General features: G+C 35.1%; 6 protein-coding genes across 34 annotated transcripts; 4 read left to right on the top strand and 2 right to left on the bottom strand.

The window, feature by feature from the left end:
• Positions 1-63: 63 nt before the first annotated feature.
• LOC104740434 (putative nucleoside diphosphate kinase 5) lies at positions 64-1715 on the top strand. 2 transcript variants are annotated; one of them, XM_010461027.3, is made up of 5 exons: positions 64-396; positions 640-852; positions 958-1065; positions 1268-1377; positions 1474-1715. In XM_010461027.3, the coding sequence occupies exons 1-5, from the start codon at positions 326-328 to the stop codon at positions 1503-1505; spliced, it is 534 nt and encodes a 177-aa protein (XP_010459329.1). In that variant the 5' UTR covers positions 64-325; the 3' UTR covers positions 1506-1715. The 2 variants fall into 2 exon arrangements, with proteins under 2 accessions (XP_010459329.1, XP_010459330.1); XM_010461028.3 differs by having other exon boundaries at positions 101-396; positions 648-852.
• Positions 1716-6093: 4378 nt separating this feature from the next.
• Positions 6094-7441, top strand: LOC104740433 (protein LAZY 2). The gene is made up of 4 exons (XM_010461026.3): positions 6094-6202; positions 6412-7022; positions 7098-7287; positions 7372-7441. The coding sequence occupies exons 1-4, from the start codon at positions 6094-6096 to the stop codon at positions 7389-7391; spliced, it is 930 nt and encodes a 309-aa protein (XP_010459328.2). The 3' UTR covers positions 7392-7441.
• Positions 7442-9500: 2059 nt separating this feature from the next.
• On the top strand, positions 9501-11927 carry LOC104740432 (protein TIFY 11A). The gene is made up of 4 exons (XM_010461023.3): positions 9501-10492; positions 10860-10947; positions 11059-11451; positions 11541-11927. Exons 1-4 carry the CDS (start codon positions 10306-10308, stop codon positions 11770-11772), a joined length of 900 nt encoding a protein of 299 aa, XP_010459325.1. The 5' UTR covers positions 9501-10305; the 3' UTR covers positions 11773-11927.
• A 1547-nt stretch (positions 11928-13474) lies between these two features.
• LOC104740431 (oligouridylate-binding protein 1B) lies at positions 13475-17035 on the top strand. 2 transcript variants are annotated; one of them, XM_010461022.3, is made up of 12 exons: positions 13475-13796; positions 14268-14329; positions 14742-14844; positions 14963-15039; positions 15146-15207; positions 15303-15390; positions 15481-15556; positions 15651-15681; positions 15778-15897; positions 16017-16102; positions 16216-16392; positions 16493-17035. In XM_010461022.3, exons 1-12 carry the CDS (start codon positions 13692-13694, stop codon positions 16763-16765), a joined length of 1260 nt encoding a protein of 419 aa, XP_010459324.1. In that variant the 5' UTR covers positions 13475-13691; the 3' UTR covers positions 16766-17035. The 2 variants fall into 2 exon arrangements, with proteins under 2 accessions (XP_010459324.1, XP_087339681.1); XM_087483555.1 differs by lacking the exon at positions 14268-14329 and having other exon boundaries at positions 13527-13796.
• Positions 17036-17185: 150 nt separating this feature from the next.
• Positions 17186-22144, bottom strand: LOC104740430 (uncharacterized). The gene is given in 12 exon segments (XM_087483554.1): positions 17186-17479; positions 17575-17765; positions 17767-18752; positions 18854-19350; positions 19496-20313; positions 20395-20547; positions 20634-20661; positions 20751-20851; positions 20939-21127; positions 21212-21323; positions 21709-21910; positions 22035-22144. Coding segments are annotated over 10 exon segments (3150 nt in total). The 5' UTR covers positions 21271-21323; positions 21709-21910; positions 22035-22144; the 3' UTR covers positions 17186-17351.
• A 2460-nt stretch (positions 22145-24604) lies between these two features.
• Positions 24605-27610, bottom strand: LOC104740428 (putative complex I intermediate-associated protein 30). Of its 27 annotated transcripts, none has more exons than XM_010461017.3 (8): positions 27310-27610; positions 26600-26693; positions 26204-26317; positions 25940-25996; positions 25660-25751; positions 25376-25456; positions 25133-25231; positions 24605-24971 (listed from the first exon to the last, which is right to left on the bottom strand). In XM_010461017.3, exons 2-8 carry the CDS (start codon positions 26649-26651, stop codon positions 24783-24785), a joined length of 684 nt encoding a protein of 227 aa, XP_010459319.1. In that variant the 5' UTR covers positions 26652-26693; positions 27310-27610; the 3' UTR covers positions 24605-24782. The 27 variants fall into 27 exon arrangements, with proteins under 27 accessions (XP_010459319.1, XP_010459318.1, XP_010459316.1 ...); XM_010461016.3 differs by having other exon boundaries at positions 26600-26678; positions 27244-27493; XM_010461014.3 differs by having other exon boundaries at positions 26600-26678; positions 27310-27475.
• Positions 27611-27878: the final 268 nt, after the last annotated feature.

Genomic DNA, 27878 nt, shown 5'->3' with positions numbered 1-27878 from the left:
GCAACAAATAAAATGAAGAACAAATGTTTGTTTATATATTAATTTTTCAAAAAAAACTGATTGGCCCAAAGGCCCCAAACAAACTTAAAATTAGTTTTATATGAAGATTTTTTTGGGGGGTTTTCAGGGGGAATAATAATCTATGTTAAACGCGCGTTTTTAACCCTTTTCTTCATGTAGAGTTCTAGGAAAATAAAAAATAAAAAAAAACGTTTTAAAACGCACGTTTCGAAGTTTGCCGGCCGGAGGAGCAAAGTCGACGAACACAATTTTGCTTTAACCGAAGAAAATTGTTCACTGAAAGTTTTGTTCGCCGATCAATTTTATGTCAGGATTCCGACGTCAACTAGTCTTCCTCCCCCTGCTTCTCCTCTCTGTCTCCTTGTCGCCAGTTAGGTAAGCGATACAAATCTTAGGGTTTCCTTCGTATGAATGAACAGTCGAAACTCAATTGAAAATGGATCTGCGATTTGGGGTTTCAATCCAATTGATTAACAGCTCTCTCTCATTCCGAACCTAAATTACTAGTGATTCCCGGATGAGTCTCGTAGATGTTAATAAGTTCAATCCAATTGTGTTTCATTGTTTGAACTTGTTGTGGTAATCGATGTTTGATGTGCTAAAAACCCCTCTGTTTAGGTGTTTAGGTAGTGAAGAGAGAACATTGGCTATGATTAAGCCAGATGGAGTCTCTGGTAACTACAGCGATGATATCAAAAGGATTATACTGGAGGCTAATTTTAATATCGTCACGGAGACGCTTGCTCAGCTGGACAAAGAGACTGCTTCTGCGTTTTACCACGAGCACTCATCAAGGAGCTTTTTTCCTCATCTTGTTACATACATGACAAGGTTGGTAACTTCTTTTTTAAGAGCCTCCATCATAAACCTTTGCTCCATCTCTGCTCTGTCTGCGTTTTGCTAATGTGTGTGTTTGTGTGTGTGAACTGAAACTAGTGGTCCGGTGTTGGTGATGGTATTGGAGAAGCCAAACGCTGTTTCTGATTGGCGTGGTTTAATCGGGCCAACAGATGCCCAAAAGGCTAAGATATCTCACCCTCACAGGTTTGCTATTTTCCCCCAAAACACACTTGGCTCCCCTCCACCGATGATGCTCTGAGACTTGCTTGATTCTTCTTGTATTACTTGACTTTGCAAACTCCAACTTGAGGCTGTGTCATCTGAAACCGTTCTCTGACTTGTTATGAATCTTAATTAGGTTGCTCTTTGATCCTGTTTACTATATGGTCTTTTCTTGTTCTTGCAGCATCAGAGCATTATGTGGTAAGGACTCGCAAAGTAATTGTGTGCATGGCTCGGATTCAACATCGTCAGCTGAACGAGAGATCAAGTTTTTCTTCAAGGATGTTGTTCCAGGTCACCCATCTTGCTTCTTAAACACTCTGTCTCCTTCTTTCGATATAGTATTATTTGTTATGATCACTGACCTACCAAAACCCATTGTAATGCCAGGTGACATTGCTTCACAACATGACGAGCTATAAGACACACCAATACAGGTTCTTTAACCCCATTTTGTGTTGTAATCTTGTAACTGTTGGTTTACTAGTCTATGATTTGCATCCAAGTTTTTGAATTTTGCTTCTAGAAAATGATTAAGACTAGTGAAAAAGGAATCACTATCCACCATAATTCATAATTGTATCAAAACATTTTGGGAAAGAGGGCAATCATATCACCTAATTTTCATTCAATCATTGACACATGATCAGGATAATGTACATAAAGCCAAAGCCAAAGCTTTATGCATAACTCAGGCCTGGCCCAAGTAAGTTGGGAATATGTGCAAAGAAGGCCTAGTGGTTGTTGGTTGTCACTGGTCATACTCAGTCTGATAAAACTTGTTAGAATTATTATATAATAAACAAATTTTGAAAAGAAAAGTGTATAAAAAAAACTTAGAACGGAAGCAAAAGAGAGAAAGAGAGAGAAAATAAATATTTCCCGAAATAGAAATTTTGTTCCCGAAATGGAAATCTTAGTAAGTGACGGAAACGTTTGGAAAAAAAACACAGAAAGGGCCTCGTCCTCAACAATCCTCACGTGATATTTTTTCTTCTTCTTCAACCATCTCTCATCGTTTCTAGTGAATTTTGTGATCTCGAGGTTTTTTTTCTCTCTTTCCCTCACTCTCTAATTGTAATAAACTAAACACTTTTCCTGTCATTGACGACTATAGTGACGAGTAGGATTTTGACCAATACGTTACCGATGTTCGGTATTCAACTTGCGGTAAATTTTGTGTCTAATCCTGTTTAACTAATATGCTGCATTGAACTGAAACAGTGTAACAATACCAACTCCAAAATTCGGTCACTATGCCTCCCTTGTATTTTTGTTTTCCACTACACATTCGGTTAAAATTTGCTTTAACAACATGATTTTTGTTTAATTCGAATAACTATAATTATTTTATTCTTTATTACTTGTTGGTACTTAACTGATTAGGATATAAGTAATCCTGACGAATTGCGTGACGATTGAGCATCCCATTAACAACATAATATATATTTCATTTCAGGAACCTATAAGAAAATACATATATGTTTTCTAAAAGGGAGTAAAACAAAAGAATTTAGATGCTTAACACGTGTACTGTTTGAAAATCACAAAGACAACTTAAGAACTCCCTAGATTTTGTGTTTAATCACAATTCACAAGAGTTTAGGCAACGTCTTAACTGTATGATCCACATATTAATCACTGTTTAAACTGGTCCCTAATCCTAACCCTTGTCCCAATGTCCCACTTTTTCTTAATTAAACTTCACTTTTAAATCAATCCTGTGTGCGTGTCAGTATTCTGTCGCTACAAACATTCGGATTAATGTTTAGTTTTATTACCTTATAGTAAATAGTCTCGATCTTTTTTATAATGATATTCCACTTCTTATGTAATTATCAACTAGTTTAAGATAGTATTCAGAAGAAGGTAGCCGAGCAAGTTGAAGTAAAAGACAAAGTTTCATGGAGACCAAGAAGCTATCGAATGATGTTACTTCATTCGGTAACATGCAGCAATTATCTATATATTGGAGTTTGCTGATCATTTTATATTTTATTTTACTTGCATATTATCTTGTAAGCAAGTTGAATGACTTTTTGACTGATCCATATATAGGTGGGATGAATTTCTCTTATCATGGCTATTGCGTTATCAAAATAATTGCAAACTGAAACGATATGGAAACAATATAAAAGTTACTGGTCTGTCTAAAAGAAATAAAAACTACAGTATATAAGATCCATATACTGTGTTCATGAACAGAAAAAGAAAATCAAAACTACAAGTGACTAGTTTAATGCAGTATATATTAGTTCATCATCAGACAACCTTGTTTAAACATATGGGTGTATATATATATATGTGTGTTCAATAAATACCAATTCAAACTCATCTAGTTTTGCTTAGTGTGAGTTTTAACTTGTAATAACCCAAAAAAAACACATCTCGAATGCCTTAATATCTCTACTAAACAAATACAAACGGAAAACCCCTTGGAAACCTTAAGAGAATGTGCTCCTTAACCATTCAACTGTCACAATGAAGTTTATAATACCTTAGGTTTATCATATCTTAAAATCTTACTAGCTAGCTGTACAGTTTGTTGACCATTGCCCATTGGGAATAACAAATCTTAACATCATATCGTATATTCATATGCTTAATTTGCAGATTATAATTGTTAACAGTAGAAGAAACCACAAATCCGAAGCAGCTCCTCAAAACTAAGAAAATCTTAATCTCTTGGATTTGTTGCTTTGTTTGATAGGTGATTCTTGTCTAGCAGATACGTATTGAAACAGACTGATATTTTAAATGATTTTATCCACCTACTACTTACTACTCTCATCTAAGTATAAAAATATGTAATGGCATTTGAAACTTGAAAGTCAACCCGACCTCTTTGGGTAAAGGGCTAAACCGACAGAAGAAGATTGCCAAAATAGCCTCTGTTCTCGGACACGTGTACATATACTTTTCTCTTTTACATCTGTAATTCTGTATACTCTATTAATTTGCCATTTACGTTGATATTATTATGTGGCAATTCTTAATTGGATGAGTTTACGTGATTGGGAATGTGTGGTGGGGTTCACCAAGTTTCCTTTATCTGCAAAAAAGAAAGAATAAGCGTCAGTGCTGCTCTTTCATAATTTCACTTTCCATCTGTCTACTGTCGAGTGTGTACTAGTCTACTACTACTACTTCTCAACTCTTTTCCCGCACGTGAAAATGTATAAGTTGATTCGTTTGAGATATATACATTTGATTGAGAGCTAATTCGAGAGTAAAAAAAGAACCCAATGTGTAATTTCTATTTTTTACGTAATTTTTAAAAACTCCATGCAGATTTTGAGTGGCGATTTAGCTACTAATGGATCATATAACTGATGATCTCAGTATAGTATGGTTTATTTAGGGATATTTATGTAAGCACAAGATTGAAAAATATATACATATAGGACACTTTCCCTAAACAACTATAGGGCACATTCCCTTATATAAAAAAAGAGTTAAGAGTTAAGGGGACATCAACACGAGCGCTCTTCTTGGATTTTCGTCATTTGGTTCGCTCTTTCTTTCTGACTCTTTTCCTTTTGGTTTTCTTTGAAAAGAACATACTGTATATAGAGCTATAATTATATTTACAATTTCAATAATTTTCCCCCATATTATCTAACACTATAGTGGATACATAATTGGTGAGCAATAATACATTTCAATAGTCGATCTTCCAAAACTTGGATTTAACCGTCTTGTCTCTATTGTCTATATTTGACGTTTAATCTGTATGTATGAGTTATGACGACAATGAATTGACACAAAAATTTATCCGTCTAGGTTAAATGCATTTTTCCAAATCCAATATCAGCGCATATGTAATTCGAGTGTTAAAATTAAATTAACTTAAGAAATGATAGATACTAGGATGCAAATATAGAATATATGAGACTTATAAAACCGAATTGACATAATAAGACGATATAAATAAATCTTAGAACTTTAGGACCATATAACATTATCTTGATGTATTGGATCGACAATAAAAGTGCAAAAAGAAGAAAATAGCAAATTAAAAAGGCTCTAAATTAAATACATACAAAAAGTCTTCCGGACTAATGGTTACAAACAAGTATGTAAAGAAGTGAATTTCCTTCGTCACAAGAATTTGTGTTTTTTTTTTTTTTGTTATTTTGAAATTAATACAACTTTCGGTAATTATGATATTTTTTTTTCTTTTATTATTTTACATGCCCATATTAACGCTGGAAATAGGAATGTGCATAGAAACACAACTTTATATCGGATCACAAGGAAAAAAAATGATAGTCAGAAATGTGGATACTATATAATCACAAGTTCGTATGAATTATATATAACAAAATTCATGATCGAACACTCTCCGTGTCACCATAGTAACCATTCAATGTTATGCATTTCTAGGGATTCAATTTCTCGTTCTTAGAACTTCGACTGGTACAACAGATCAAAATTTAGTCTATATGTCGTTAAGGGTGGCTCCACGGTGTATGAACCGAGATTAGTGGCGTGACGTTCTCTCCCATACACGGGGGTTTATTATTAACTAAGTTTTTTGGGCGTTTAACTTTAAAGAATGTTAATACCAGTACAAATATTAATCAACGGGCCATAGAAGAATGTTGGTGGACTCGTTGGTTACGTTGGGATATGTGCATTAATATGAGTTTGTGAGTTGTATAAAGAAGCAACTATGAACTAACATCTGAACACAAGATTACAAAAACAGTTTAAAAGTTTTTATTTTTTACTTAAAATTCTCTCTTTTAAGTAGTCAAAGTTTGGAACTTGAACACCATCAAATTCATCAATTTACTCCAACTTGTCTAAAAATCTTATCTTTTTAATCTCTATTATAATCAATCTTGATTCATCAATAACTCGAGTTCATACACATATACATTGATCTCTCTCTTACACACAATTGTCAAAACAGAAAAAGAAAACATGAAGGTTAGTTTTACTATCATTTGCGTTTAGTTCGATCATATCTATCAAGTAGGTTTCACTGACTTTTTGCTTTCTCAGATGATCTCTAAAGTGTTTTCTTCTGACTTTTGTTTTCAGTTCTTCGGGTGGATGCAAACCAAGCTTAATGGGGATCATAACAGACCAAGCACTTCCTCTGCTTCTTCTCGTAAGTTTTACTTTTCATAATATCTTAACTTCAAGATTTATTGTCTACTAGGGATATGTGCAAGCAATGCCCCAAGATTCTTGTCTCGTAGAACTTGCTTGTCTTAGATCTCGTTTTGGGACCTTATTCTGACAAGATTATTGTCTTTACTTCTTCAATTTTACTGGTCCTCTGAAATTATTTTGATGTACTTGAATCTTGTCTTTTAGATCATGTGAAGCAAGAGCCAAGAGAGGAGTTTAACGACTGGCCTAACGCGCTGCTAGCTATTGGAACATTCGGTACAACAAGCAACAGTATGAGCGAAAACGAGGGGAAGAGCGTTGTTCATGAAGAGATTGAAACGGAAAAGAAGTGTACCACACAAGCCGAGCAAGAAGAAGAGCCTTCTTCTTCTGACGATCTTGAAGATTTTACTCCTGAGGAGGTCGGAAAGCTGCAGAAAGAGTTGATGAAGCTCTTGTCAAGAACAAAGAAAAGGAAGTCTGATGTGAATAAAGAGCTCATGAAAAATCTTCCTTTGGATAGATTCTTGAACTGTCCATCGAGTTTAGAAGTCGATAGGCGAATCAGCAATGCGCTTAGCGCTGTTGTGGATTTGTCAGAGGAGAAGGGGGAAGATATGGAGCGAACGATTAACGTTATTCTAGGTAGATGCAAAGAGATATCAATAGAGAGTAAGAAGAATAATAAGAAGAGAGACATAAGCAAGACCTCTGCCTCATATCTTTTCAAGAAGATCTTTGTATGCGCAGATGGGTTTTCTACAGCCCCAAAACCTAGCTTGAGAGACACGCTTCAAGAATCAAGAATGGAGAAGGTAGACAACTGAGTGATGAATTTATAATAGATATATATATATAACTCAGCCTAATGACAAAAAATCAAATTACAGTTATTGAGGATGATGCTACATAAGAAGATTAATGCTCAAACCTCATCGAAACCAACATCATCGACAACAAAGAGATGCTTGCGAGACAAGAAACAGCTCTCACTAAAGAGTGAAGAAGAAGAAGAAGAAGAAACCAACGAAAGAAGAAGTAGTAGCGATGGATATAAATGGGTCAAAACAGACTCTGACTGTGAGTTTTCATCAGATCCTCGTTACATTTCAATAAAACTCAAAAACAAATTAACAACTGATTCGATCTTTCTTTTGAGTACAGTCATAGTTCTTGAAATCTGATCCAACCTTCGTCTTTAAAGCTCTTGCAAAATCTTTTCCAAGTACAGGTAATTAAGACATGACAGTAGAATCTGTTAAGCTTCGATGTTTCTCTTTTTTCACGAACTCATGAAAGATATTCTTTCATTATATGCAGATACAACATCTTATCGAGAAAATTCAAAGAAATAATGAAATGAGTCTTTCATTTCTGAGGAAATTTTTGGGTGCATCTGCAGATTAAGCCTTGGGCTTTTAGAATGCTTTAACTTCTATTTTTGCATGATTAGATCTGTGGGCATTTGGGTCCATAGAACCAAACATGTTCTTGAAATTGAATTGCATACATGCGTATGTATAGATATGAAATGTGTTACATACATGTGTGCGTGTGATTTGTGTAATTTTAAGGTGGATAACCTCAGCTTATAAAGATTATTATTTCGTATTCTTTGTGTCTTTGGGTTAACTTTTTTTTTATTATTGTAAAAGACAAGTCAAAACTCTTGAGATGAGTAAAATTTCCCCTCTCGTTTTCTCCTTCATGGTGTATTAGTCTTACGATATAAATAAATTAGCTTTTGCTAGCTTTCTCCAGAATTAACTTGAACGTCGGAACTTTAATTAGTATAGTATTATTGTAAGAAGAAATTAGGTTAAAACTAAAAAAATATCTAAATTGGAAAAGGATAGATATTCTTTTCCGTCAACTTGATAAATGTATTCCAATCACACAAATTAGGAAATTAATCAGCGTATAAAACCAAAAGGTTAACGAATATCGAACATTTCAAAGAAATATGATTGTTCTATCGTAGCCTTTTTAAAATACGAATCCTTTTGCTTACTTTATTTTTATAAGTTTTATTTTTCTTCTTTTGGGTCGTGACATTCATATTGTGTATATGCAAACATATTTTTGTTAAAAGACCAAAAAAAAATATATTTAGTTGTAAGTTTGTAACTTTGTAGTCTTACACAGAGAGAACTTACTGTAGATAAGAGGGAAATGCCAGATTCTCCGATAGAGTTTAATTTAGTAAAACGTCACAGATACAAATATTCTAACAAAACCATAAGCTAATCTTAAGTTTAGTGATATGATATGTTGGAATATTACTACGATCAGAGAAAAAGAAATACTAAGAAAAGTGGAATATTTAATGAGAGGCTGAAACGGGTCAAAAATTTAGCCTTGGTATCTGTGACGTTTCCGGTTAGCTTTAATTTTTTTTTTTTTTTTTTTTTTAATTATTGTTACCAAGAATATATGTCACTTTCAAAAGGACCCAATCTTTACCCAATTTTAATTCCAAACGTTTTTTTCCCCCCAAAACACACCAGCCACTTGGCCTGCGCATCTCAACTAGTAGTGGAGTATGGATAACGAGTTACACCAAACGGTTTGGTCCAAACCGGTTCAATAATTATTGGTTCGATTAGCGGATCGCTTGGTTTGATCCACAATCCGACTTCGTTTGAGTCCAATCAACAGCAACAACACATAATAATAATAAATTTAGTCACATCTAAACTTTTTCTAGTAGTATCATTTTCCTGAACACGTTTTTTGTTGTTGTTGTTGGAACAACTCGTAGTATTGAAGCAACCAACGTAAGTAATGATGATTGTTGCGTCCGTGAAAGGGGCAGTTCGGCCAATTGATTTTATCAGGATTACTAGTAGTATTATATTTTGACCAAACTTATTAGGTGATCTCTAAAAGATTGATTTTTGTCCTTTCTTTTTCTTTTCATATTTTCTTTTCTTATAGGGAAAGTGGGAAAAACGCGAATCACACAAAACTGTTGCGAGTGCGCCTGTAAGATTGCGATACGTGTCACAATCTTAACGGTCTCTTCTATTAAAACACGTGTTTAAAACACTTATGTCGGATGATGGATGGGTACGCTTTGATTTTTATTTTTTCAGACAGACAACACGAAACTTCTTAGGGGATGTTCGGTCCGATGGATGGTGGGATCCCACACATCTGGTCCACAGACTTAATTCAATTTGTATTGCCGTTTAAGTTTCTTAACAAACGTGAGTAACGTCGAAATTGTCTAATGTCTGAAAAGGTCATAAACAGTGCTTTTTATTACGATGATGCCACCGTATTGAATTAGTACGAGTTCTTGTGTAAGAGGGCTCTTGTAAATTACGAGGAGTATTCAGGCTTTTTAGGAATTTAAGGTATAGTAAGTAACGCCGTTTAATAACGGTTACCGTCGGTTCTGAATTCTTTATTATATTTTATTTAATCGTAAGGAAAACGTGCGTGGGAATTCTAACGAAATCTTTTTTTTGAAGTTCAATTTTTTTTTACAAAATCTGACCGTCGATGATAAACAAATCAAACAGTACCAAAACAAGAAAAATAAAGGTGAACATATGTTTTATGATAAGACAGGGCAATAAATTTGTTATACCAACTCTCAGCAAATATATAAATTACTTGCATAGTGAAATTAATTTTCTTATCATAAATAATTAACCAAAAAATTCCCTTCTTTCACACGAGATTGATATAGTTATATTTAGTGAAAATTGTTGTCGTTTGATGGAATATTACTAAATATGTTAATACTATAATCTAATGGCTTCATTACCATAATATACTCCAATGGCTTGAATACCATAATTAAAAAAAAAAGTTGTGTTGTAGTATTTTATATTAATTAGATTTTGGTAAAAGTATATCGAAATAAAACTTTAATAATAGAAAATTCCTTCTTCTTTTTTTCCCCATTAATTTATGGGAGGCTATTAAAGTCACATGAGGCTATTAAACTTATTGGTCGAATGAGTTTTATATATAAAACATATATGAGCTTAGCTCGACACATCCTCTACGCACCCCACAAAAAAAAACGAAAAGAAAAGATAAACAATACATACAAAAATAAAAAAGTCTGGAGAATATTTGCTTCTCATGTACAACATGTCGTCAAGAAATGAAAATGTTAAGGCACAAGCGCCGGAGAAATCAGATTTTACCCGGAGATGTAGTTTGCTCAGCCGTTACTTGAAGGAGAAGGGTAGCTTCGGTAACATAGATCTTGGTTTGTTCCAAAAACCTTCTTCCGGTCTAGGGTTTACCGGAAAATCCGATCCACCTGGTACTTTATCTCTTCCTCTCTCATGGCCGCCACTTTTAATTTAGTTCTGTTTTTTTTTTTTGGTTTTGCCAGATTTACTATTTTTTGTTTGTTTTGTTTCTTCAGTTGTAAGTCAGAGTTCTAAGCCAGTTCATTAGAATCGGAAATAAATGATCCCTAAGACAAGTACATAACAAAATAGAGAAATTAGGTGTGATAGATATTGATTGAATTTTATACGGTTCATAAAAATCCCATACGACATGTTATAACGCCAAAAACATAGTTAATTTTGCAAAAAAAAAAAAAGGGAAATAATTCGTTTGATTCTAGTAAAGCTGGACTATTAAATTGTTCACCAAAGTTTATACCCTCTTGTATTATTCAGGGAAACAAAATGCGTTGCAGAAGGCAGACCATTTCAAAGGCGCACCCTCTAACTCTTCTGGATGCAAAGTCAAAGATGCTGACCTCAGGTCTCTCTTTTAATCCTTGGATTTTGTTTTTGTTTGGGGACTAGGAAAAGGAAACCTAGTTAACCCCGGTTTTAAATGGTCTTGTTCTGATATCTGGTTTTTGGTTTACAGTGAATCACAGCCAGAAAGTTCTCAGCTGACCATATTCTTCGGAGGGAAAGTTATAGTATACAATGAGTTCCCTGCAGACAAAGCTAAAGTGATAATGGACGTCGCTAAACAAGCCAAGCCTGTGACTGAGATTAACAACAGTCAGACACAAATCAATGTCGAAAACAGCAACAACAGCAAAAGTAACATTCAGACACAAATCCATGTCGAAAACAACAACGACAACAAAAGCAGTATGGTTCTTCCTGATCTTAATGAGCCTACAAATACTGCTGATACTGATCATAGTCACCCTACAATGGAGCAACAGAAGCAGCAAGAACAAAATCAGATCGGGGACCGTATAGCACGTAGAGCCTCGCTTCATCGATTCTTTGCTAAACGGAAAGACAGGTATTTTGACTTTATCATATACTTTTTGGAACATGAATGTTCCATTATCCTCAAAAGCTGCGTAGTTTACAATTTTTTTTCTATTACAGAGCTGTAGCTAGAGCCCCATACCAAGTTAACCAAAACGCGGGTGATCATCATCGTTATCCTCCCAAGCCAGAGACTGTAGCCGGTCAACCACTAGAGCCAGCACAGTCGTCACAAAGAACGAACAATGCTGTTGCTCAAACCATGGCCCATCCCAAGTCAGATGGTGATAAAGATGTTACTATGGACATTGAAGAAGACCAAAACGCGAAAGATCTCGATCTAAGGCTATAGTACGTAATATTTGTTAAATGTTTTTATTAGGAACTGAGCTTCTAGATTAACGTTTCGATCCTCTTGACTTATTTGAATTGATTTTTGTTTTGTACTAAAGTATGTAATCATAATCTAACTTGAATATTTATAAACGCAATGGTAAATTTAGATAACGACATACATAGGAAGTTCAGTTACAAAACCAGAAATATCAAAGACTACTACTACACTGCATTTAAATAGAACAGAGGGACTGATAGAGTTTGTAACTCTAAACTATCCACCATTACAAAACAAGAACCCTAATATCGAAATCTGGATGGATACTTTCTAGAATGTAAATCAGCATCTAAGAAACTCATATGTAGTTAGTAGCCAACAGAGTTTATCACCTCTGCTTCACAAACCACAATGAAGCATAAGTCCCTCCAATAGTCTCGACTTCCTTAATATATACTAAAATAATCTCAAATAAACACTCTTATCCTGACACAGAGTCATCTCGTCAACACTCTCACCCTCTTTAAGTACACTCTTAGATAGATTATCAGTGACTTGAATCAAGAACACGAGCAAAAGCCCCTGGCGTTGCAATTACAGTTGAGGTTTACAACTAGAGGAATTCGAACCGGGAGAATTAGGGTTTGAACTCAATTCTTCAGACATTGCGTAACCGATGGATGAAGAACAAGACTTGATCGAAGACTGAAAGCGGAATCCCGATTTTAGGGTTAGATTCGCTCTGACTCCCTGACAAGTGAAGTGAGTGGAACCCAAGAAGTGTCACTAACGTAACAAAAGGGTTTAAGGACCAAACAAGCCAAGTGTCAGTTAAGTAACCAAATGGTTTAGGACCAAACTGGTTCGTTATCTCCTTCAATATTTTGTGTCTACTCTAATTTCCACCAAACATTTTTTAGCTGATACGTGAATTAAACGATTTTTTCTTTAAAAAAAAAAAATATAATTAGTACTGATGGTAGTGAAAACAAACATTATGAATCAATTTTACAATGAAAGATCATCATCATCTTTCTAATCAAGAACTGGATTGTAGATGAGGAATCTGAAAAATCAATTTAGTTAATTAAACGGTTTAATCGTTAAATTATTAAGTTGATAGGGTGTATCTCAAGATTTCATTAAATACGGGGATGTCTGTTGCAATTACGTGTCAGGTTTAAAGTTCATTGAAGGCGTGTCTGATTTGAGACAGTGATTTGGGCTGAGCCATAAGTCCATAACTAATAACGTGGTAGCAGTTCATTGGCTGTTGTGTTTTTCTTTAATTTTTTTTTAAAAAATTATTTAAACAGGTCTGTGACATTATATTTAGCTTATCGAATCCATGCGTCAAAAAATCGATGTTCAAAAAATCGATGTTCAAAAAATGAATGTTCACAATCTAGACGATTTTAGGTGGTTTAGGCGAATATAATAAATATATATTTAATATTATATGCATAATTATACAAAATATATATAAAAATAATAAAAATATTAAATCAAAAACAAAATAATAGACAAAAACATTATTTCAATTCATTTTAAATAATATATTAAACATTTATAATTATGTTTATAGAAATAAATTTTATAAATTTTAAATTTATACAATTAAAAATGTTTAAATATATTAAAATAATAATATTATAATTTTAAGCGTTTAAAACTATTGTTTAGATGGCGCTATAGCGGCAGACGCCTAAAACGCTTTTTCGAACACTCAAAAAAATAAATAAGTAAATCCAATAAATTCGTAAGAGCCACTCGATTGCTTCCTTCGCTTTCTATCAAGTATCAAGAGACTTTTTTTTCTTTTTCTTTTTATTTGTCATAAATTTTTCTCGAACACCGAAAACACTTTTTCGAACCCTAAAAGACAGAACACACAGTAGTTTTTTTCTTTTTTTTTTTCTTTTTTTCCGGGAGAGAAAATGCAGAGGTTGAAGCAGCAGCAGCAGCAACAAGTTATGATTCAACAAGCTGTTATGCAGCAACAACAGTCTCTCTACCATCCTGGTCTCCTCGCCGCTCCTCCGGTTTGCTCTCTCTTTTTCTCTGTTTGTTTGTTTCTTCTTCCATTTCATTGCTCGATTTGGGTTTCTAGGGCTTTTTCCAAACTCGGTTTCACTTGTTGTTCTCCTTTTTGTTTTTTTTTGTTCGTATAAGGACCAGGATTAGAAACTCTCCTATCTATGGTTTTATTTTGATTGGAGATGTTTGTTCCTCTTGTTTTTGTTTCATCTGACTGGGTCAAACGATAACAAAGTAGTGAAATTTATGAGATTATCTCTAATAGACATTGTTGTTGTAGTCTTAGTTAAGTTTATTTTAAAGTGTTTGTCTTATTATTTGATTTTGGTTCACCAACTCCATGACAAACCTTTGAGATGATACTGATTCGTTATATTGGCTTAGTCTCTGAGACGTTAGGAAGTAAAGTTTTTCCCTTTTGTTTCTTTCTTTTCATTTTCTTTCGTTTCCTTTTTCTTTTTTCTTCCTTTTTGCAGATAGAACCAATCCCAAGTGGAAATCTTCCCCCTGGTTTTGATCCAAGTTCTTGCCGCAGTGTGTGAGTGTTAGGTTTCTTTTTTCTTTTTTTCTTTTTCATAGTATTTTTGTTCACTTTTATGTATGTTTTTGTGTCTTTCCGCTTATTATAATCTCAGTAGTGAGCTCTAGTTTACAGTCTTAAAGCCTTAAAATTAGTCAGGGGAAACAATAGTGCATTGTAGTTATATATAAACACATATATTGTTACAAACTTACAATTATGCAGTTGAGAAAGTTTTTCATTAAATATGTTTGTATTTGACACCATTTCTTGAAAAGGTTATCCTTTGTTATTAAGCCTTTATTGGTGATTTTTTAAAATTGAAATTGTGGAACTAGGAGACATACCGCTTTTAATTTTTGGTTTGGTTTTGTTTCTTGGTTCTGTTTCCTGTTGAGATTTTTAGTTTGTCTTCTTTGAGAAATTGCAGGTACGTTGGAAACATCCATATTCAGGTGACGGAACCTCTGCTTCAAGAGGTTTTTGCTAGCACTGGTCCTGTAGAAAGCTGTAAACTAATTAGAAAAGACAAGGTTAGTGTTATCTTGCACTCTTAGAACTATTATAGTTATAGTCTTAAAAATGTATCCTTATATCTCTTATTAAGAAAGTTTTTCCTTGGATTATCGCTAATGTTTTGATTTTGAGCAGTCTTCTTATGGGTTTGTCCACTACTTTGATCGAAGATCCGCTGGTCTTGCAATCCTTTCTCTCAATGGAAGGCATTTGTAAGTTAACGTACTTGGTTATAGCCTTTGGTTAATTTAGCATGAATAAGATACTCTGAATTTCCTTAAGTTTGGATTAGTTTACATTGGTTAATGTAATGTGCAGGTTTGGGCAACCTATCAAGGTTAACTGGGCTTATGCCAGTGGCCAGAGGGAGGATACATCAAGTCAGTTCATATTCTTATGCTTAATTTTCTTTCTAAAACAGGATTTTGGGTATTCTATTGGTGGAATAACGCACTTCTGTGATGCTCATGTGCAGGTCACTTCAATATATTTGTTGGGGATTTGAGTCCGGAGGTTACTGATGCAATGCTGTTTAATTGCTTCTCTGTCTATCCGACTTGCTCGTAAGTTTCTTTGCTGTATACTGCTGATGCCATATGAGCATGGAAGTACAAGATGTGCGTGAAATCTTCTAACATTGTTGTTGTATGTAGGGATGCAAGAGTTATGTGGGATCAGAAAACTGGACGTTCACGAGGTTTTGGATTTGTTTCGTTCCGTAACCAACAGGTATTTGATTGTCTAACTCTCAAGTCCGTTTGTATGCATTGTCCTTTACCTTGGCCATTTTATTGATTGCTGCCATTCTTGTTTCCTTGTGCAGGAGGCCCAGACTGCAATAGATGAAATTGGTGGTCAGTATTGCTACTTTTTATCGCCTTGATAGTTAGTGTTCATACTTTGTCATTTGCCCTTTTGGCTAACTGGAATATTTCTCATCTGATTTTCAGGGAAATGGCTTGGAACCAGGCAGATACGTTGCAACTGGGCGACAAAGGGAGCCACTTCTGGTGAGGAGAAACAGAGCTCTGATTCCAAAAGTGTCGTGGAACTAACCAGTGGTGTCTCTGGTATGTTTTAACTACTACCACTCATTAGATAGAGAATCAAATGGAAACAGAGAGAAGCCTCAAAATGGTCTTAATTCTTACACGTTGATATTTATATATTGGCTTATTTGTTTTTGCAGAGGATGGTAAAGATTCTAGTAATGGTGAAGCTCCTGAGAACAATGGTCAGTACACAACTGTTTACGTCGGCAATCTTGCTCCAGAGGTAAAAATACAAAACATTGTGGTGATACATATACTATTGACTTATTACAACCTTCATCAACACCGTTATTATTTCTTGGATCAAACAAATATATCATCGTTGGATTTTTTCAGGTTTCCCAGGTTGATCTTCACCGCCACTTTCATTCCCTTGGTGCTGGGGTCATTGAGGAAGTCCGTGTTCAAAGAGATAAAGGTTTCGGATTTGTGAGATACTCTACTCATGCAGAGGCAGCCCTCGCTATTCAGATGGGAAATACACATTCCTACCTCGGTGGCAGGCAAATGAAGGTAAAAACTTGCTAAAATTAAATTGTTTTTCTTTAGGTGGGATTCACCATTCTTTCGGTTTGGGAATGCTAAACATCTTCCTTTTTGTTGTTGTTCCTAGTGTTCTTGGGGAAGCAAGCCAACTCCAGCAGGAACAGCTTCAAACCCGCTTCCTCCGCCAGCTCCTGCACCAATCCCGGGATTCTCAGCCAGCGATCTTTTGGCTTATGAGAGGCAACTAGCGATGAGCAAGATGGTGGGAATGAATCCGCTGATGCATCACCCGCATGGACAACATGCTCTTAAGCATGCTGCAATGGGAGCCACTGGTTCAAGCCAAGGAATGTATGATGGTGGTTTCCAGAACGCTCAGCAGCTCATGTACTACCAGTGAGTTCTTCCTTGGAGCATTTATTTGAGTGAAGAGTTTTTTTCTTTTCTTTCCTTTTCTTTTTGTTATGTAACGTCTTCTTTACTGTATCTTTTTCTTTTCTTCTAACTTTATGTTCTTGTTATAATGTTATCATGTAGCTGTGGCCTGTGGGTTTGTGGTTTGTGTTTTTTTCCTTACTTAACTACGATTTACGTTTTTGCTCGTCTTCACTTGTTTCTCTTCCTGTGTACTTTGATTTAACTTAATCTTATTTTATATTGGGTCTATAAACGTGTTCTTAGATCTTATTTAGAATTCTTTATTCTTCGTCACAACAATGGTCACAATCATCATGATCACTTCCAAAGATCGTGCTCAGAATAGTATACTGTATAGGGTGTGATCATTACAGTTAGCAATGTGTAATGCAGAACAATGCCATTTAGCTCTGATATATGTATATTTAATTTGAAGTTCATAAGTATCAAAATAATGTTGATCTCTTTTAGATTTAAAAATCGAATCAAGTATTTAACTTTCAACACTGCAAACTTTGTACTTGTGCTGTTGTAAAGGAAAACATAGAGAGTTCGGTTCTGGTCTTCTGCTATCTTGGCTTCGAGTCGTTTCCTTTGCTACGGAATGTAGAAAGTGAGAAGAATGATCGCTTAAATTCACCATCTTTCACTTTAAAGCTCCCTTGATGATGATGCGGCTGAATCAAATTGTTTAAAGCTATGAAACACGAAACACAAAACACAAAGCTGAAGATCATAGGACTTTTCATAACACCATTTTACGTAAAGAAATGAGATATAAATAGATGTTACCTTGTTCATCCTCAGAAAACTGACTCTGAGAAGATGCCATTCTTGATTTTCTTAACTCATCCGATGATCGGTAAGCAAAGTCATCGTCTCCTTCAGATGTTGTTACGGAAACCCAATCCATTAGACTATCCGCAGCACGAGTTTTCTTCCCAAACTTGAGAAAACGTTTGATCCCTTTCGTTAAATCCTTCCGTAGAGTTAGGAACAAGAACAGGACTCTGAGCTGTTGATCCCCATTTCTTCCTCATTCTTGAACTCCAAGAAGCTGGACTTCCCATGGGAGAATCATCCACTGAAGCATCAACATCCGAGTGCTCGTGTGGATAAGAGAACGCGTGTTGCAAGTTTGAGCTCCACGAAAGGGGACTCTCACTAGGTGAATCCAATAACGAGGCAACATTATGCTGCAATGTTGATGACGGTAGAGTATTCGCAGGTAAGTTTACATGAGAAACTGATCTCAGTGTAGTGAAATTTTCATCCTCTGATGAGTTCTCAACTATTTCAGTAAGTGAAGGCGTTTCATCACCAATATCCTCAACTACTAGAGTTTCCATTTCTCTAGCTTCTTCTTCTTCTTCTTTGACAGCATTATCCAAAACTTCTTTTTCTTCTTCTTCTGCTTCGGATTCAAGGTCATCAAGTTCTTCAACTTTAAAATTCTCTGATACATCCTCATTGTCTTCTGTGTTCTGCTTCTGATTCCTCTCATTGTTCATGATATCATCAGAATACAGAGTTGTCAACTCTGTGAATTCTATGTTTGCAGAGAAGCTTTTCCTTAGTGATCGTGGTCTTCGTGGCACAACAGGAGACGGTATATCTTCCTTTGAAGTCTTCTTATTACTACTTCTCACCTGTGTTCGCATCATGGTAGTAGTAGTAGTATTTCTACCAGCTAAAGAAGATGGTTTTGTGTTTTCCTTTTTAAGATCAGAGAATTTAGGGAGAGAAGATTGTGCAACCAGGTTTATGTCTGCTGTTTTTCTCCCTCTCCCGGAAGTATTAATGTTTGTGTTTGAAACTTTACCTGACGGTTTCGAGACTCTCGAGCTTCGGTTTGGTGATGGAGCCTTTCTTACTTGGGAGCTCCTAGAAGCACTTTTTCCAGTGGGCTGTCCACTGACTGGTTTCTCTTTTTCATTTTCTTCTTCACTCTGTAATGAGCTTATAGGATGCTGTGAAATATTAAAAGTAACTACTCAATCAAGTTGCAAAAGAATTAGACAAAATTTTGCTATCATCATCATCATCAAAGAGAAACTAAATGATTTGATACCTGACACTTTTTTGTACTCGTCCGAGAATTAAAAGATCTGAACTTCTCTGCACGTTGGCGGGTACTTGATATCGAATCCTGCCTCTTTACGGAAGCAGTAGAAAACTTAGCCTTCATCTCAGTTCTACTTCGGTCAAGAGCTTCTTGCATTGACTTCAACTTAGTTTCTTTTGAACTCCACTCTTCTCTTAGTTTTGCATCCCTTTTCGTCATATACTCTTCATACAACTTTCCTTTAGAGTCATCTGAGAATCTTAACTCAGATAAGTTCCGCCGCATTACAACATTACCGTGGTCTTTATCGTCACCAGCCTTTATTTGCAACTCATCATTAAATCCTGGAAGGCTTTCTCTAGACATTCTTGTCCTCTGTGTTTGATCCACAGATGTCGCACGAACTCTATTATTGTAACTTTTCCCAGCTGATTCTGCATTTACAAGACTAACCTCAAGATCATCCTCAACACCACATGATTTTTGTCTCTGTTCATCAGATCCTGCAGAATCATTAAGAATCACAAATAATAGCTTTCAGTTTTAGTATTCAAAAGACCTTAATATGATTTTCAAGATCTTTTAAATTCAGAACTCTGTTTGGTAAATTTCTCTATCAATTCTTTATACTCTTCTGCTAAAACTAACCTGCAGAAACTGGTTTTGTAGAGGTTTTTAAGGCTGGTTGCCTATCTGATGGAAACAGCTCTTTCTTCCTGCCTTTCGATTGACGTTCATCACTTTTGATATCAATACCACCTGCAACATGAGCCGACCGAGAACGCGAGTGTCGATAAGGAAACATGACTGATGACTGTGCCACATTCTGTGATTTGGATGCATAGTTTTCCTCTTCACTCTGCATGGAATTGCTATCAGTCATGACGTTCCCTGGCCTATCAGTCTGGTTTTGAAAATCACCAGATTTACTTGAACGCACATCATCTTCTTCCTTTGTACTGTTCTCTTCAGACTCCTTGGGGAATGTGGAATCAGGAATGGACGAAGGTGTACTCAAAAGACCTTCTTCGGTGCTACCACAGTCAGACTTCTTATTATCCATTGTAAAATCAAAGCTCATGTCACTAACAATACTCCATCTTCTCAAAACAGACTTCTCAGGGAATGCTGATGAGACATCAGAGGAAAGTCTCTTCAATTCTGTGGATTTCGCAACAACTACCGGTTTGTTTCCCGTAGAGTTTGAGATTTCCTTTTGTTTGCTCTCAAAGAGGTTAATCCTATCTTGTACGCTAAGTCTCCTTGTATGATGAATGGTCTTAACCGTAGAAGATTCTTCCAAACTCTCATCGTTTTTCTCCTCTTCATCCTTTGTGCTGCTCTTAGTACTTTGATGGGTACTGATATGTGTTTCATTGACTGATGTTTGTGTATTAGTATTCAAGTTCTTGGTGATCAGGTCTGGTCTTCTTTGCGATAGTGAAATATATTTGCCGCATGCTTCACTGATAAAAGAAAGATACTCAAATCAAAATCGAGAGATAATAATTGCAAGAAGATGAAGCACCAAGAAAAAACTAGCTTACTCTAAACGATGTGCGCCAAATCTATCAGCAAAATGTTGGAGATCAGAAACAGTTTGAGGGTCGAAACCATTAGCTGACGCATGAGTAATCGCGGTGGTTAAGTCCTTTTTAATTGCCTCGAGTCTCAAATCTATAGCTCTTGAGAGCTCCTTCCTATACATAGACAAAGAAAAAGCAATGAACAAAACAGTTTTAAACACGCAATTTGATCCAATGTAACAGCAGAGACATTTACTTACTTTGTCGCATCTGCTACGCCTCCATCTTCTGAAAAAGAATAGGAGAAAAAAAAAAAATAGGATCAAGTTTGGACGTAAGCTTTGAATTTGATTGAGCTAATGAGAAATAAAGCATACCTTGAGAATATAATGTCCGAGCTGCTTCCAACTGTGACATCTCCAAATCAAATGTATTGACTCTTTCCAACAATTCTGGACTACTAACATACTGAACAAATCTGGAAATGAACAATATAAAAAAAGGCCACAGATCGTTAGGAGCTAACTCATAACAAAAGAAAAAATGAATTCTTTTTGAAACCAACCTTTCGAGTGTTCTTTTTGTGAACCAAGATTTTAGGCCATTTTCGCTTTTTTCAAAATCCAGTCTAATAGAGGATTCTGTTCTCTGCGAAGCTTGTGATTCAAGAACTCTCAAATGATTGAGAAATGGTTGTATCAATCCTGAAGCCAGTTTCTCGTTTTCTTCATTACTCCATACAAACAGTTCACATCTGAAACATAGATATGAACCAAACTCATGAGACCAAAACCTACAAACCGTTTACCATATTTGTACAGGACAAAAACAAACTCACCGTGAATGTTTGGGAGAAAGCTCAAACACAGCATAGTCAAGAACAGTATCCGCCTTCATATCTCGCACAAGTGAAAAGACTCTTTCTTAGAGCAAAATGTGTGAAGCGTTACCTGAGGAAACAAAAGAGTCGAATTGATTGTTTAATCAACAAACTTGGTCAATCAATCTCACGAGATTGGTAAGTAAATAAATGTAACAATAAAAGCTTTAGAAAAAGAAAAAAAAAACGTATTAGAAATCAATGCAACAATTATAGATAGTTTAGATACAACGCAGCTCCATAACTAATAGTATAACCGATCACTTCCCAGATCTGACCACCCCCAACACTAAAAATTCGAAAAGACAAATTCCAAAAAATCCAAACTTGACTCATCCGACAAAACAGAATTCCCAAAATTCTAACTCTAAAAAATCAAATCCATCCCAGAATTATGCTAAAAATAATCAAAAGCAAGAAACTTTGAGCTACTCAAAAAAGTCAGAAGAACTTACGACAAATTAGCCGATCCAGCATTGATCAAAATTCGATTTTCTTCCGATCAATCTTCAAACTTTAGTAAAGGTTTTTTTTTAACAGTGTTGTTATGTATGAATACTTGTTACTACAATGGTGTTTGCTGAAAAATGCAATCTTTAAATATTCCCAAATCGAAGAAAGAAGTTTGCTTTTATCTCTTCTCTCTCTCACCATGCCCTGAAACACACACACACAGAGTCTCTCTTTATGTAAGAAGAAGATACTGTAGATATATAATGTGTGGAGAAAAAAAAAGAGAGAGAGAGAGAGAGAGAGCTTGCTTCAGAGAGACACCTTTCACCTTTTTATTGTTTCCTTGGCGTAACAGTCTGTAATGGGAAAAATACGAAAGACGCAGCATTACTAGTAGTCGTAGTTGTCAAGAAGAAGATACCACGGCGGCCATATTTTACCAAATCACCCCTCCTATTGGACCATGTTGCATCCACATTCCCACAATAATATCATAAAATTTTGGTATTGGAAGTGGTTTGTTTGTAGTATTGGGGGTAATAGTGTAATAGCCAAACTCAGTTGGAGAGATGTGGTCAAGGTTTTATTACTAAATGTGGACCAAACATGGAAACATCCAATGACCAATTTTTTAACGGTAATAATATCTTCTTTTTTTTTTTTTTTTTTTTTCTCTTTTGTTTGGGGAAACAAACATATATAGAAATACTTTGAGATAGACAATGAAACAAAAGTCGCATTATATATTTATTTCTTGTTTAATTTTGTCAACCTCATATCCTTTTTCTTTTTTTGTTTCTTCTGATCAAAATTTTTAAAGAGTATATATTTGATCTATTGTTTTCGTGGCAATCCTTGATCCAAAGTTTCGTAATTTTATCCACTTCTTTGCGTTGTTTTCTTCTTAATGTATGTAAGGGAAAATATCGATCTTCTCACACAGATAACATGTAACATCATAGTATTCTAATTTCTAACATTTATAAAAGCGATGTTTATTGAAAATAATATAAAGTCTTCTTTATAGTCGTAAAAAAATATATACGTTATTTTCATAGAAATCGTACAGTATAATGTGTCATATGATTGATTTCTAATACTATGATGAATCTTCATGGAATAATTATTAACACTACACGTGATGTGAACGCGTAATATTATTCTTCACTTTTTAGTTTCAACAAAAGTATTCTTCTTCATAATTTAAAAAATCTGAATCGTTGCCAATATTTAGTGTCTATGTTTTCAAATTAATAACATTGAATCAAAAAATGTAACAATAGTCAAAAACCCATAAATGGGCTAAACCCTACATTAAACCTTTATTTTGAAACAAGTAGTACATCATATGGTGGTAATTTGAAAACACACAAATCTTTTTTATTTCTTCCTATAGAAACTTTATTTTTAGTGAACAAGATGCTTCTAGATTAATTGTCGGTATGACGTGAGCTTCAGCACATGCGACATGTTCTTCTCATTCTCTCTTTCCTTTTTTTCCTTTTGTCCCATGTGTCTTTTCCTCAATAATTCAATGTCTCTTTATTAATCTTCATGCTACAATTTAATATATTGTATAACTTTGAATAATGATTGATCAAATCAATCTTAGTAATTGATTACTTATAAACAAATCAAACTGGATTAGTATGTAACATTGTAAACTAAAACCAATCTACATGAGAATTCTCAAATGCATGAAACCTTGCGGTCCTTGCACTTCAAATTTTTTAAAATGTATTATCCGATTCCTCCTCTGCTCTCTCAAGCCATCAAAATTCGATTGGTTCAGAATTCCCAAATGAAACGTTAGCAGCTTTTTACCCACAAAGCAAAGCAGGGGGTGGTGGTTTAATGGGTCCCGTTATCCACTGAAACAACCGCATCATCAAGCGACTATGTCCAGAACAAAAGCAAAAAAAATAAGACAATGAGTAGATCCAACGGTGCAGATTCTGACAGTAAGAATAAATAGCTGTCCCACCATCTGACGAGTCGGTGACTACACGTGTGTCTCTCTATCTAACCTTCTTTTAATTCAGTTTGGACTTTGAACTCGAGATTCTCAAAGAGATAGAGTAACACAGAGAGAGCCGTTTAGGGTCCAACTAGGTGAAGTAACCTATGTAAAACACAAAACTTCATATGTATTATTTATTGTAAAAAACACAAAATTTCTGAATCGTGTTTTCCCTTTTTGGAATTTCCAGATGATTTGATCACATATGTATTTTATTCAATAATTGAATAGCATGAATCTACAAATTACTCAAAAGTCAAAACCTGCAAAAATATTCTTTGACTTCAGATTTGAGATTTAGCTGAAAGCTAATGTAGTCATTTAGTCATTACTCATCAATATCCTCCCTTCTTTTTCTTTTATTGGTCGTCATCAATATCCTCTATTCTATTTGCAAGTTCATAATGGAAACATCAAACACGTTATACAATTTTATTATTTTCTTTGTTCCACCAATTTAGCATGACCGTACTCTCCCTTATTCAATCACGACCATAACCATTGTTAACAATAAATAAATTAGTTGACCGAAAAGGATATAAGACTAAATAATCAGAAGGAGAATGTAATATATCTTTGATTTGTGTCAATTTGTTTTATTCTGTGACATGGTTAAAAACATGGCTCTAAGTGATAACCAACTTTGCCGCTACACAATTCAACAATGCTCTGCCCGTAAGTATCATCCCCGATTCATGACCGTATTCTCCCCTATTCTAGCATGACCGTATTCTCCCCTATTCAATCACGATCATAACCTATTACCTTGTGTATATTGAATCTCTCCACCCAACAGATCGCTTGCGGTCTACGATAAATAAACTAGTTGACCGAAAAGGATAGACTACAAGGTAAACAGAAGGTAATCACATCTTTGATTTGTGTCAATTCTTTTATTTTATGACATGGTAAAAAAAAACATGACTCAAAGTGATAACCAACTTTGCCGCTACACAATTCAACTATGCTCTGGCCATCAAGTATCAACTCAGGCCTGGTTTTTACAAGCTAAAACCAAGAACAATAAAAACACCATGCATTGCTACAATGTTCAACTCATGGCAATCTCAACGCTTTGATCCAGTCGATTTCTACTCGGAAATCACCTGCTCCTGATTTAGCTCCAACCGCACCACCTTCTGCGTTTACTGACAGTGACATACCTAGAACGCGACCTGGATTCATCTCCATTTCCACATCTATAACATTTCCTCTCCATGTTGGCAAGTATCGAGATAGAGGGATCTGATATATTCAACCTTATGTTAATTATAAAACCATTCAAGCAAACTCATAATCATGATCTGTCTTGTTCAGCAATATACCTAACTAACGACTTAACAGCAAAAAAAAGGAAGTGTAAAATGCTCTAACGCTCTTGGTTGGTAGCATCTATAAGGACTTGCCTTAGCAATATACCAATTGTCCTTTGGAGCAAAAACAAAAACTTGCCACGAGTTATCTTCTGCTTGCCCTGGTGAGTTCACCCAGTTTTCGGTGTAGATCTGAATCAAAATCAAGGTTTAGCGTCGACCAAAAAAAAAAAATCAAGGTTTAGTATAACAAGTAACAGCTCTGTTGCTCCTACAATAATCCTTGTTTCATCTGGAGTAAAGGAAAGGTAAGGTGAGTATCAACATGAAACTTACAGTAGAGATATAACATCTTCCATCTCCTTTGAGCCTGAGGGCTATTGCATCATACCCATCGAGATCAATGAAGCCATCAAACTACAAAAACAGAGTAAGATAGAATTGGTTGCAATTGAACGCTCAGCTGCCTCAAAAATTCTCCGAGTGACAAAACCAAGATACAAATAAAATAACCATTTTTCCTTCTTTTCTTCAAACAAAAAAAACTGATATGCAGAAAATATGTTTTGATTTTGAAATAGGAACGCTTTGTAATAAAAATGAAAGCTCTGTATTGTTACCTTCTTTGAGCGCATTCCACAGAAACCACTCCGACTGATGTTCCATTTTGATCCTTCGCTAAGGTCAACGGATAGGTTCCCCGAGAAAATCCCTATAGAAGATATTTGGATGAAAAACATCAACAAGTGAAGCAGAGTAGAAAACAAAACAAGACAAGACATTAAGAAACGATGGTATCAAAACATAGAAGAATCTCATATTGTGTATTGATGAACTTCATGACAATGATATGCAGGATGGCAGAAGATAGATCATAGAAGAAAATACTAAGTTTCTAACCGGTGCAATCTGATCCATCTCCTTTATCTGGAATCTCCAAGGAAGCAGAAGATAATCCTGTAAAATAAGTATTAAACATGTTGCCAGATAATAAATATCAAACATGTTGCCAGAAAATACATACTTCAAAATCTTAATTTGTCCCAGTAGTTGTTCATTTGAATCAACAATGCATGGAGATGAAAAGAATAAATAACAACAGAAACAATATAAGATACTCTTTACAGAGCAGATACTTGAAGTTGAACCTGTCGGCTTAAGTACCTCCATATTCAGAATCGGAGTAGAGATGCCATTTCTTCAAGTCTTCTTTTGAGTGAAACTTAAATATATGCTTCTCTGCAGGAGGTACCCATTCTTCAACGTTCCACGTAAGAGCTAACAGTTTGCAGATTGGTGAAAATAAGTCAGAAACTAGCACTACCTGCTACAGTCAACACCATAATAGAAACATAATCCCGAAAATTTGTAAGTATTGGAAAATAGAATAGAACCAACGTCATTTTTTCCCTCAAACATCACACTTGCTATCAGTCAATTTCTTAATTATAAGTACTTACAAGCACAATTAAATAGAAGGAAGCATCGAAACACAAACAGAAAAACTAATAGATCAAAGAATTAAGTAAGACGTGTATCATAATTGACGGAGGTGAATACCCTTCTTTGTCGCATTTACAGAGGCTTGCAACAATGATCGAAACCTTGACATGTCTCTCTCTGTAGCTGCTTTCCCAGACTAAAATAAAGAAAGCTAGTACAGATATAAAACATGTACTGTTAGGAATTAAAGCTCCTATACTTCAATGTTAATCACCAAATCACACACACACACAAGACTCCATGACCAGAACCAGACTCCAAGAAAAGTACATAAAAAGATAATGTCATTGCAAGGTCTATATCAGAAAAAGATCTACGCATTATAGACAGGACTAGTATTTTATTTTATCGAAGACGCCTAAGTCTATAGTGAGCCGAAGCTACGATTCAATTCAAAAACTTTTTAACTGTTGGACCATAAACTAGTGACTAAGACTAGTACCCGTTGAAGCATTTCAACAAACACCTTGTGAGCCAAAAACCGATAAAGTCATCACCAGCGTAGACAGCGAAAACAAAAAAAAAAAAAAAAAAAAAAACTTGTCGGAAATCCTTCTGAAATAAACCCGACACATATCAGCAGAAGCTAACCAAAATATTTCCATTACAGTTCATCTTTCACAGGAGAACAAAAAAAAAATAAAGAAGCTCAGAACAAGAAGATCTGATGTATCCTGATTAGAACAGAGTGAAATGCTTACAACACACGATTATTAACTCAATGTTTAGGGTTCCCAGTTAATGCAGCGATAATCAAAGGAACTCACTCACTGGATTTGCCGTCACCGTCGCACAATCAGCCTCGGTTTACCGATTAACCAGTCAAACTTGAAGACGACGAAGACACACGTCGCCGTTTCCACTATATTATACGGTTTCGTTTCCTGAGGCCAATCTTTTAACATACATGGGCCTATTTGGCCCAAGTTCTCCAATACATGCGTAATAGACTAGTAAAATACTCTTTTTGGTTCTCTTAATTATTTTTTAAACAAATTGTCCCTTTTTTTTTTTTTTCTTTTATCAAGAAAACCAATGATAAAGGTAGTCACAATACTGAATTGATAGGAGTATTCCGTCCAGCGATTAAATTATATATATAAAAAAAAAACTTTGTAGACGTACGACTAAGACTATGAGAATACTTTAGGCAACGATATCTTATGTATTATCTGCATAATTTGGACATGAGATGAGATACAAAGATATTACATAAATAAATAAGGTTCATTCATTATGGTGGTCGAGTTGAAAAGCTTCTCCTATGTCTTCTTTACTATCCAACACCATTATACCTAGATTTGATACCAAAAAAAATGTATGTTTATACTTAGCC

The sequence above is a fragment of the Camelina sativa genome, chromosome 14, assembly GCF_030686135.1.
Source record: "Camelina sativa cultivar CO46 ecotype springtype chromosome 14, ASM3068613v1".
NCBI lineage: Eukaryota > Viridiplantae > Streptophyta > Magnoliopsida > Brassicales > Brassicaceae > Camelina > Camelina sativa.
The sequence above is the reverse complement of the archived record's forward strand: the minus strand, read 5'-3'. Positions and strand labels throughout refer to the sequence as shown.